At 51.3% G+C, this 12044-nt stretch overlaps 1 protein-coding gene across 2 annotated transcripts; it reads right to left on the reverse strand.

The window, feature by feature from the left end:
* Positions 1-819: 819 nt before the first annotated feature.
* Positions 820-5753, reverse strand: Myl3 (myosin light chain 3). Of its 2 annotated transcripts, none has more exons than XM_090323573.1 (6): positions 5602-5753; positions 3525-3552; positions 3247-3396; positions 2568-2696; positions 958-1035; positions 820-864 (listed from the first exon to the last, which is right to left on the reverse strand). In XM_090323573.1, the coding sequence occupies exons 1-6, from the start codon at positions 5734-5736 to the stop codon at positions 836-838; spliced, it is 549 nt and encodes a 182-aa protein (XP_090179699.1). In that variant the 5' UTR covers positions 5737-5753; the 3' UTR covers positions 820-835. The 2 variants fall into 2 exon arrangements, with proteins under 2 accessions (XP_090179699.1, XP_090179700.1); XM_090323574.1 differs by having other exon boundaries at positions 2523-2696.
* Between the last annotated feature and the right edge of the window lie 6291 nt (positions 5754-12044).

The raw sequence follows: 12044 nt of genomic DNA on the forward strand, positions 1-12044 counted from the left end.
AGTCTTATCTGCAATGAACCAGCCAAAAAAGCAGCAGTGAGGATGTGGTTCAAGTGGGTAAGAGTGTTACTGTTGAGGGAAAAAGCTAAAGAAATGTAGGAGGCCCTGAGTTCAAGTCCCAGCACACACACACACACTCACACAGACTGGGCACCAGTAACTCTCACCTGTGATCCTAGTTACTCTGGAGGCTGAGATCTGAGGATTGTGGTTTGAAGCCAGCGCAGGAAAGAAAGTCAGAGACTTATTTCTAACTAAGCATGAAAACACTGGGAATGGAGCTATGAACTTGTAGAGGGCTAGCCTTGAGCCCTAGGACCAATGAAAGAAAAAAGGGGAAGTGGGGCTGTGGCTCAAGTGGCAGAGTACTAGCCTTGAGGAAAAAGCCCAGGGACAGTGTCCAATCCCTGAGTTCAAGCTCCAGGACTGGCAAAGAGAGGGAGGTGGGGAAGAGAGGGGAAGAAAGGAAGGAAGCAGAAAGGAAAGAACTCTATTTATTCATCAGGGTGGCAACACAGAAGCAGTCCCAGGCAAGTACACATAGCTCAGGGCCAAGGATGAAAGATCTCATTCTTTCTTGTAGAAAGAGCTGTAGGTGCGTGCAGGCATCTGGTCTACCTCCTTCTCCTTCCTGCATTTAGGATACCTGCGTGGGCATTGCAGATAGATGAGATGTCCCCAGCATGGTGTCCCCTGGGCTTCCTGAAGCAAAGGCAGTCACAGGTTACCCAGAATGGCGGCTGCAGTTAGTATCACTGGAGAATTGGGGTGGTGGGAGGTGATGGGAGTGGTGGGTGTGATAAAGGACTAGGGGTCTCTTACCTATAGGGGGCGCTCAGCTGGCCATAATATGCTTCACAAATGCTGGAAGGAGAAAGTAAGGGTCAGGGGTCCCCACTGGGCAACTAAAGGCTGGAGCAGGGACCCCATAACCCACTCCCATGCCACTGAGCTCACCTTCGTAATTGATGCAGCCATTAGAGTCTTCTTGTCCTGCCATCAACTTCTCTACCTCATCCTCTGTCAGTCTTTCACCTGGCAGAGATAGGAGGCTGAGTTAGCACTGCGCAGAAGTGTAAAGAGATAGATGGATGGATGAGTGGGTGATTGGTGGGTGGGTGGGTGGTTGGATGGCTGGATAGATGAATGGATGGATGGGTAAGTGCATAGGTGGATGATTGGATGGGTGAATGGGTGGACAGATGGATGAATGGATGGGCGGGCAGATGGATGGATGAGTGGGCAGATGGATGGATGGGTAGATGAGTGGGTAGGTGGATGAATGGATAGATGGGTGGGTAGATGGATGTATGGATGTATGGATGGGTGGTTGGTTGTCTGGTGGATGAATGGGTAGATGAGTGAATGGGTGGATGGATGGATGGATGGATGGATGGATGGGTGAATGGGCGGATGGCTGAATGGATGGGTAGGTGGATGAATGGATGGGTTGGTGGGTGGATGGATAGAGGATAGATGAGTTGATGGCTGGGTAGGTGGGTAGGTGGATGAATGGATGGGTGAATGGGTGGATGGATAGATGAATGGGTGGATGGATAGGTGAGTGGATGAATGGTTGGATGATTGGACAGGTGGAGGGATGGAGGGAGGGATGGGTCGGTGGGTGGGTGGATGGGTGGATGGATGGGTAGGTGGATGGATGGACGGAAGTCCCCTACCCCGTTGGGGTAGTGCCCAACAGTAGTGCCATTTCTAACCTCACAGCCATCTTTTTTTTTTTTGCCAGTCCTGTGGCTTGATCTCCACGGCCTGGCCTCTCTGGCTCAAAGCTTGCACTCTACCACTAAGCCACACTCCCAGCCCATTATTTCTTTTTTCTTTTTTGGCCAGTTACGGGTTTGCGTGTCTTCCTGATTGATCCGCCATCAGAATGCCAACTGCCTCGCTCACCAACCTGCCCAGTATCTCCACCCACCCACACACAACCCCGAAGACCAACACAGAGCTTAACTAATAGTCACTCAATAAACCCTTCGCTCTAGAAAAAGGACTTTTGAGGAGTAAGGAGGAATCTGATTTAACCAAGAGGTATAACACAGTGATTAGAAAGTCCCACACAAGCCTGGTACTACTGGCTCACTCCTGTCATCCTAGCTACTCAGGAGACTGAGATCGAAGGGTGGTGGTTCAAAGCCAGCCTGGGCACAAAAGTCAAGTAGAGACTCTCCTATCTCTAACTGATCAGCAAAAAGTTAGAAGTGGTAGATCACCAACCTTAAACAACAACAAAGCCAAGGGAGAGTTCAAAGCCCTGAGTTCAAGTCCCAGGACAGGCACAAAATAAATAGCCCACTCAAGAGGCAATGTGTCACCTTCTCAGTCACCGAGAGCAATACGCATTAGGACAAGTCGATGGTGGGTGTGTTGATCTCACAGCTGCTTCTTTGGTCCTTTTGCAGGGGTTACAGCCATGTCTTCTTTATCCCACCCCTCTCTCCTAAATGACATCTCCACTGACCACTAAGGAGTAAGGGATGGAGGAGGGGATCGGCGGTCCTCACCCAGTGTGGCCAGCACGTGGCGGAGTTCGGCACCCATAACTGTACCGTTACTTTCCTTGTCGAAGACCCGAAGCCCCTCCACGAAATCCTCATAGGTGCCCGTGTCTTTATTTTTGGAAATATGCTGGAGCATGGGCAAGAATGTTTCAAAGTCCATCATCTTTGTGTTGAGTTCTACAGAGAGAGAGAGAGAGAGAGAGAGGGAGAAACCAAATCCTGCTTTGGATTTGTTTGGGTTGTGTGTGTGTCCATGCTGGGATTTGAACTCGGGGCCTGAGCAGTCTCAGGTTGTTTTGAGCTGAACGGCTTAGGGATGGCACTCGGGCCCTGGACTACCAAAAAACCTAATTAATTAATTAATAATTAAATTTTAAAAAATAAAAGGAGGGCAAGAAGAAAGACCGCAGGGTCTGGGTAGAATTTCTCTGGCTGACCCATCCCTGATAGAGACCCACTGAGGCAGATATGCATTTCTTTTTCTTTTCTTCTTTTTTTTTTTTTTCCTTTTTATTAGTCCTGGGGCTTGAGCTCAGGGCCTGAGCCCTGTCCTTGGGCTTTCTTCAAGGTTAGAGCTCTACCACTTGAACCACAGCACCATTTCTGGCTTTTTCTATGTATGTGGTAACTAGGAATCGAACCTGGGTCTTTGTGTATGCTAGGCAAGCACTTTAACCACTAGGCCAAACTCCCGGCGTGGACATGCATTTCTACACAGGCGCCTTACCTTCCTGTTTCGGCTTCCCCAGGACTCTGAGGACCTCAGCTTGGGTTGGATTCTGGCCCAGTGCCCGCAGGACGTCACCACACTGCCCATAAGTGATTTTCATCTCACCCTTGGGTGTGCGGTCAAACAACATGAAGGCTTCTTTAAATTCTGCAGGGAGAAGGGGATGAATGGGGGGGGGTATTCCCCAAAGGAATGAATCACCTCCCCCCCACTCTCCCCATATCAACTCCTCCCTCCTCCCCTCCTCTCCCCACAACTACAAAAAGCCTGCTCACCTTCTATCTGCTCCGGTGTGAACTCGATCTGAAAAAAAAAGAGAGACACATTGAGGCCGGGAGTTTGGCCTAGTGGTTAAAGTGCTTGCCTAGCATGCACGAGGACCCGGGTTCGATTTCTGGGTACCACATACAGAGAAAAAAGCTGGAAGTGGTGCTGAGGCTCAAGTGGTAGAGCTCTAGCTTTGAGAAAGTCCAAGGACAGTGCTCAGGCCCTGAGTTCAAGCCCTGGAACTGGCAAAATAATAATAATAATAATAATAATAATAATAATAATAATAATAATAATAAAACTTGTCTACTCTGGGCTGGCTTCAAATCACGATCCTCAGATCTCGGCCTCTTGAGAGGAGCTAGGACGACAGGGGAGAGCCTGAGAGCCAGCCAGGGTGCCTGACCTCAGATCTATTTTGAATCACTGCTGTCACTCTTTCCAAGCAAGGTCAAGGACATACAGGGAAAGGAGCTTTGGAGCCACCTCTCTCACTGCCACTCCCTCCCACAATTCCCTCATCCCCACCCCCACCCCCACCCCAGAGTCTTTGTCACCCAGCCACGGTTTTTCCTCCTGAATTCAGTACTGAAGGAACTGTCTTTCTTGATTTCCAAAGGACTTACCACCAGGAGACCTGAGAATGGACTCTCTGCCCTTCAGTGGGGTAGAGGAGGGATTGGAGGAAACTCGAGGAACCCCACTGCCCCCCACTCTTCACAGGAGAAATTGGGGCCACTATGAGTTTAACTGGGGGGGGGTAGGAATCACCCCAAGTCATGTACACTTTAATTGACAATAGAATTTTTTTTTTGCCAGTCCTGGGTCTTGAACTCAGGGCCTGAGCACTGTCCTTGGACTTTCTCAAGGCTAGAGCTCTACCACTTGAGCCTCAGCACCACTTCTGGCTTTTTTTCTATGTATGTGGTACCGAGGAATCGAACCCGGGTCTTCATGCATGCTAGGCGAGCACTTTAACCACTAGGCCACATTCTCAGCTCAACAACAGGACCTTTTATGGTGCAATTTCACAGCGCCAGTGACTCCCCCTTGTCTTCCTAGGTACTCAGAAGGCTGAGGTCTGAGAATGGAGGTCAAAATCAGCCTCCAGTGAGCCGGCTGGAAAAAGCTAAAGGGACAAATCCTAGGACCCTGAGTTCAAGCCCCAGGACTGGCACAAAAGAGAAGGGAAGGGGAGGGGAGGGGAGAGGAGGCGAGGGGAGAGGAGAGAAGGAAAGGAAAGCAGAAGAGAAGGAAGGAAGGAAGGAACTAAGGGATAAAAGAAGAGAAAGACAGGGCTGAGAGCATGGCCTAGTGGTAGAGCGCTCGTCTAGCATGCATAAAACCCTGGGTTCGATTCCTCAGTATCACAGACACGGAAAAAGCCAGGAGTGGTGCTGTGGCTCAAGTGGTAGAGCTCTAGCCTTGAACAAAAGAAGCTCAGAGACAGTGCCCAGGCCCTGAGTTCAAGATCCAGGTGAGAGAGAGAGAGAGGAGACCAGATGCCTGTAGGAAAGGCCATTCAGAACTTGCCTTGCCAACCGAGTGCCTCAATTTCCCCACCTGAGACCCCAAAGAGGGTTCTATCAGTTCTGAGCTCAGTGATCTTGGCAAGGGTGAGTGTTGAGCCCACCTGGCAGGAACCCCCCATCTTCCCCCCACCCCATCCTATCCCTTTCCCTCTTGATTCCCCTATTTTCGGCATCTTAGGATCTTTAGCTTGGGACTCTACAAGGGGCTTTGGGACTGGGGCTGGGAGAGAATGGGCTGCAGGATCCCTAAAGGATAATGGAGTTCAGAGAGAAAGGCCAGATTTCAGATCCCACCATGTAAAAGTGACGGTCAGCACGGACAGTCCTGCTTGTTATCTGCCCACTGCCCCTCCTGCTGCAGCTCTGCCTGACACAAACAGAACTGTGTCTGACCTCTGAACACCCAGGCTGCCAGCTTTTTTTTTTTTTTTTTTTAACTCAGGGCTTTTTGCTGTTGGAGTCCCACCTGTCTGGCCACTGGTTAGATCCACTTTGGACTCCTATTCACCTACCTCAGTCCTACTGACAAAACCCAGCCTCTTCACTCACTCACCTTGATCTTGGAAGCATCAAATTCCACTTCCTTGGGTCGGTCAGGCTCAGGGGCTGGAGCAGGGGCGGGGGCTGGAGCTGCTTTAGGGGCTGCCTTAGCCTCCTCCTTCTTAGTCTCTGGCTTTTTGGGGGCCATGAGGGCTTTCAACCCAGAAGGACCTGGGGAGAGAAAGGTGCAGAGAGCAGGATAAGGAGGGGGACTGGCTGGCTGAGGCCTTTATCCTGCCTGGACACCTCATGACCCCAGTCCCTCCCCCCCCACCGTGCACAATAGGGACAGGGCCATAAAAGGACATTGGCTTGTGCTCAGGGGCTATTTTGGGGTCTGGGGAGGGCATTGTTCAGACCCAGGGAGGGAGTGTGGGGTGGGGGGGGGAAGAAGGGAGGGCTTTTCATGCCTCTGATCACCTGTTGGAGAGAGGGAGGGGGAGGAGAGCAGAGGCACACACACACACACACACACACACACACACACACACACACACACACACACACACACACACACACACAGAGAGACAGCATGCGCGCATGCGCACACCTGCACACACACAACTACAGGCACCTGCAGCCTGCGCGCATGCGCACACACAGGACAGCGGCGCAGGCCTGCAGGCGCCCCACTGCACATGCTTAGACCAGCACGCGCGCATGCGCACACGCGCGCGGCTGCATTGTACACGCATGCGCACTTATACAACACAGCCCACCCTCCCCAGCTTGCACGCATGCGCACACCCTCCCCCCCCCAGGTGTGCACCATCTCCTTGACCCTTTCCCAGGCCAGGACACTGGACCCAGGGGAGGGCTGGATCCAGTGTGTATTGGGGTGTGGTGTGAGGGCCCCAGATCCACTAAGTGTTGAGTAAAACCTGCCCACCCAGGCCTAGAAGCCCTGTGGGTGTCTTGTGTCCTGTGCCCCAGCCCTTTGGTCCAGGTGGTTGGTTGGCTTTCCATGTCTGGCAGGGGTCTGGGCTCTGTGTGTATTTCTGGGGTGTGGGGCTGTGTCTGGGGGGGCAGGGTCTCTGTGTCTGGGGTGTTCTCAGGCGCTGTGGGTCTGTGATGCTGCCTCTGGGTGTTGATGTCTGGGTGTTTGTAAAGCCTGGGTGTGAGGGGTGTCTGGATATGGCCTGCAGCTGGCCTGTTTAAGGGGAATCTGTCTACTAGGGGTCTCCAGGACACCCCTCCCCCCCAGCCTGCCCCCCCCACACACACAAGGGCTAGGAGAATGGCACCAAGCCATCTTGACAGCCATTGGCTCTCAGCCAGAGTCTTGGGTTTCATCCTCTGGCTTCCTGGAAGGGAAATAGTCTCCCCATTTTCTTTCCTTTGCACCCCAAAGCTTAGCTCCTTTCCACACTGCAGTCTCTCACTCTGCCCTCTGCCGACGTGGTAGGTATCCCTGCTCTGCTTGGCACGATTGAGATTCAGCAACTCTTACCCCGCTTGCTTGCTTGCTTTTTATTTATTTATTTATTTATTTTATTTTTCCAGTTGTGGGGCTTGAACTCAGGGCCTGAGCACTGTCCTTGGGCTTTCTCAAGGCTAGAGCTCTACTACTTGAGCCACAGCACCACTTCCAGCATTTTTTTCTACATGTGTGATACCGAGGAATCGAACCCGGGTCTTCATGCACGCTAGGCAAGCACTTTAACCACTAGGCCAAACTCCCAGCCATTTTCCTTTTCTTTTCTTCTCTTTTTCTCTTTCCTTTTTTCTTTTGTCAATTGTGGGGCTTGAACTCAGGGCCTGGGCTCTGTTCCTGAGCTCTTCAGCTCAAGGCCATAGCTCTACCAGTTTGAGCCACAGCACCACTTCTGGTTTTCTGGTGGTTCATTTGGAGATAAGAATTTCACAGACTGGGGCTGGGAGTGTGGCCTAGTGGTAGAGCACTTTCCTGGCATGCATCAAGACCCGGGTTCGATTCCTCAGTACCACATACATAGAAAAAAGCCAAAAGTGGTGCTGTAGCTCAAGTGGTAGAGCTCTAGCCTTGAGAAAGCTCAGGAACAGCGCCCAGGGCCTGAGTTCAAGCCCCGGTACTGGCACAAAAAAAACCAAAACACAGAAGTGCAGATGTAATTTAAGTGGTAGAACACTAAGATCTTGTGTGAAAAAACCCAGAGACAGTGCCCAGGCCCCAAATTCAAACTCCAGTACACACACACACACACACACACACACACACACACACACACACTCAAAAGAGAGGGAGACATCTTGCATGCACATTGGGTTCTCTTCCCTGCCCAGTGTCTGTGCTGAGGGGTGGGGATGGGGGGGGACGGGAAGGGGGGCTGTTCCTGGTTATTTTTAAGAGCCTTTGATAGAAACATCAGAGGCAAGCCACACTCCACCCCCACCCCAGCCCATCCTACCCTACCCTAGCCCACCCCCCTCCAACACCCAGAGAGATGGATGCAACAAGCTCTCCTCAGGTTGAGCCCAGGTTTTGAGCCCCAGCCGTGGACTCAAGGCTCAGTCAGTCAGAAATAGGGAGCAGCAGCCCTGAGTTTGAAATCCTCCCCCCAACCCCCTGTCCCCCAATATATACCCATACAGAGGTTGGGGAGGAGGATGGGGAGGAGGAGCAGAAACACATTCTTCATAATCTGGAAAGCAGACTCCTTCACATCTGGAATGCTGACAATATCCAGGGTTTTGAGTTTTGCGGAGCTTTTTTTTGGGGGGGGTGTCACAAGTTTTTCACTTTTTTTCCAGATGGTTGGCAAAGGTATTGAGAAAGAAGAGGGAAGGGCTGGGGGGGGGGCATGGAGGGTTGTGGGGGGGGGGAGAAGCTCACAGACACAGCCAGAAATACTACAAAAGAAAAGGGACAGACAGCCTGCAAGGGGGAGGGGAGCAGGACACACAGAGAGAAGTTTCTAGGCAGCCTTATCTCGCAGACTCCACTTACAGAGCCTCAGGACAGCCTGACTCTGCTTCTCTTAAAAAAATGAGGCTTGGGCCAGGAGTTTGGCCTAGTGGTAGAGTGCTTGTCTAGCATGCACGAAGACCCAGGTTCGATTCCTCGGTACCACATACATAGAAAAAAGCCAGAAGTGGTGCTGTGGCTCAAATGGGAGAGCTCTAGCCTTGAGAAAATCCAAGGACAGTGCTCAGGCCCTGAATTCAAGGCCCAGGACAGGCTAAATAAATAAATAAATATTTAAAAATGAGGGTTGGGGGGCACTGGTGACTCACGTCTGTCATCCTAGCTACTCAGGAGGCTGAGATCGGAGGACCACAGTTCAAAGCCAGCCCAGGCAGGAGGTGAAGTGAGGTCAGTGGTGGGACTGGAACTCAGGAGCCTGGGAGCTGTCTCTGGTCTTTTTCACTCAAGGTTAGTGCTGGAGCCACACCTCCGGTGTCCTGGAGGTTCATGGGAGATAAGAATCTCACAGGGACTTTCGTGCCCAGGCTGGCTTCGAACCATAATTCTCAGATCTTCGCCTAGTAGCTAGAATGACAGATGCCAGCCATCTAATGAACTAAGCAAAAAACCAGAAGGGGAACTGTAACTCAAATGACAAAGCATCTGCTTTGAACAAAAACTAAGTAAACTAAGGAAGAGAGGCCATGGGCTCTGAGTTCAATTCCCGGTATTAAAACAAAACAAAAACCCTATCCCTGGAATAGGGAAAGGGGAGGGGTTACCAAATGATTGACAGGAGCTCTGGTGACTGCAGAGCTTTAACCCCTCACCCCCCAGCACAGCCTTCTCTGTCCCCAACCCCATAGCCATCTCCTGTGCCCTCCAAAATGTTTATGTCACTGTCCAGTCACTTTCTGGGACCAAGGCAGACTTGACTGTGACAAACAGCCGGCAGGGGGCGCAGAAGAGACGGGAACAGAGCTAAACCTCAAGTCTAAACCTCAGATGGCGGGATCCTAACCCAGACCCCAAGCCTGAATTCCTGCAAGTCTAAAACCCAACCTTCAAGATTCAGGATTTGAATCCAGAACCGAGAACCCTAGAGCCCAGGATCCAGAACTAAACTCCATCCTGGAGATTCCAGACTCTTAAAGCCTTCGGGAGACAGGGCTGGGAATGTGGCTTAGAAGCAAATGAAGTTTCAGGGACAGTGCTCAGGCCTGAGTTCAAACCCCAAGACTAACATAAACAAACTAACCAACAAAAACAAGTCTTAAATTTCAAACCCCCAGGTCAGGAGTTTGGCCTAGTGGTGGAGTGCTTGCCTGGTATGCACAAGGCCCTGGGTTCGATTCCTTGCTTACCATATGTACAGAAAAAGACAAAAGTGGGGCTGTGGCTCAAGGGTTAGAGTGCTAGCCTTGAGAATACTCAAGGACAGTGACCAAGTCCTGCGTTCAAGCCCCAAGCCTGACAAAAACAAAAAGTTTCAAACGCCAAACCAGGATTCAAAGCTATACCCCAGATACAAGACTCAAGACCCAGAATCCAAGATTTTTAAACTCAGAATCCAATACTTTGAATGCCCAGAATAAAATGAATGGTTTACTGGTAGAGTGCTTGCCTCACATGCATGAAGCCTTGGGTTCGATTCCTCAGTCCCCACATACATAGAAAAAGCCTCAAGTGGGGCTCAAGTAGTAGAGTGCTAGCCTTGAACAATAGGAAAGCTCAAGGACAGTGCTCAGGCCTTGAGTTCAAGCCCCCAGGACTGGCAAGGAAAACAAAATGACTTTCTACCTGGGCATTGCCCACTATCCAGGTTGGCAGGAGAGATGGTGGATTGGCCTGGCAGAGTTCCCTGAGAGCTAGCATTTGAACGGCATAAAGGAAAGTCTGCCATCCCAGCTGAACCAACAGCCACAGATGTCAGGGTGGGGAGGAGAAGCGGAGGGGGGGGGGAGAAGAGGGGGCACTTGACTGGTTTTTTTGGAGGGGGGGGTGTCAAGAAACAGAGGCAGGAGATGAGAGTTAAGCTCCTATGTGTCCTTTGTCATTCCCTCTCCATCCTCCCATTCTCACCCCACCTCTTCTCCCCCCTTCAGCCACAGACTCCCCAGGCTTTCCTGGCCCACCCCAATCCTCCCCTCCTGGCACACAGCCTCTGGGCTGGGACATGAGCCTACACTTCCCGGAGGAGTTGAGAACGCAGCCCGAGCCAGACCCAGAGCCTTAGAAATAGGTCAAATGTTGCTATACAGTAGCTTCTGGGCTCCTTGCCATGAACAAACACTTCTATGGGGGATTGGGAGTATCTTGCCTCAAGCACCCCCAATAAGGGTGCTTGATAACCCCTAACAGTGGGGGAATACCCACGGATTAGAAGCTGAATCAAAGAATAGAGAGAGAGGCTGGGAGTCTGGCCTAGGGGTGGAGTGCTTGCCTAGCATGCAAGAAGACCCGGGTTCGATTCCTCGGTACCATATACATAGAAAAAAAGCCAGAAATGGTGCTGAGGCTCAAGTGGTAGAGCTCTAGCCTTGAGAAGACTCAAGGACAGTGCCCAGACCCTGAGTTCAAGCCCCAAAACTGGCACACAAAAAATAATCATAGATAGATAAATGTTTAGATCATGTCATGAATTCAAAGTCTGATTCTTTTGTGTGTGGGAGGGGGTTTGGGGGATCCTGGCCCTTGAACTCTGGACCTGGGCATTGTGCTTGAGCTCTTCAGCTCAAAGCTACCTCCCTACCCCTGAGCCACAGTGCCACTTCCAAGTTTCTAAGTGATTAATTGGAGAGAAGAGTCTCTCGGTCTTTAGTGCCCAGGCTGGCTTTGAACCCTGGTCCTTAGATCTCAGCCTCCTGAGTAGCTAGGATGACAGGCGTGAACCATGGCGCCTGGTTTCAAAGTCTGATTCTAAGGAGGACTTCCCACTAGGAAAAGGTTTGCCAACAGCAGGATGCAAACCTGTTTCCTGAAGATACAGTCCCAAGCTTTGTGTGTGTGTGTGTGTGTGGTCATGGGACTTGAACTCAGGGCCTGGGGACTGTCCCTGAGCGCTTTTGCTCAAGACTAGTGTTCCATTTCTTTGAGCCACAGTGATACTTCCTGTTTTCTGGTGGTTCGTTGGAGGTAAGAGTCTTCTAAACTCTCCTTCCCTGGGGGCTGGCTTTGAACCAGCCACCCTCTAGCTCTCAGCCCCCACCCTGAGTAGTAGCTAGGATGACAAATGCCAGACACCAGCAACTGGCCCCAGCCCCGGGTTCGATTCCTCCACACCACACACATAGAAAAAACCTGGGGGCCGGGAGTGTGGCCTAGTGGTAGAGTGCTTGCCTAGCCTGCACAAAGACCCAGGTTCGATTCCTCAGTACCACATACATAGCAAACGCTGAAAGTGGTGCTGTGGCTCAAGTGGCAGAGTGCTAGCCTTGAGGAAAAAATACTCAAGGACAGTGCTCAGGCCCTGAGTTCAAATCCTAAGACAACAACAACGAAACAAGCAAGGAGCTGGGGGTGGGAGTATCTGTGTTTCTCCAGGCCTCAGTTTCCCTACCTATATAATAATC

Source organism: Megascapheus bottae, chromosome 32, assembly GCF_031878675.1.
Source record: "Megascapheus bottae isolate mThoBot1 chromosome 32, mThoBot2.hap1, whole genome shotgun sequence".
Lineage (NCBI taxonomy): Eukaryota > Metazoa > Chordata > Mammalia > Rodentia > Geomyidae > Megascapheus > Megascapheus bottae.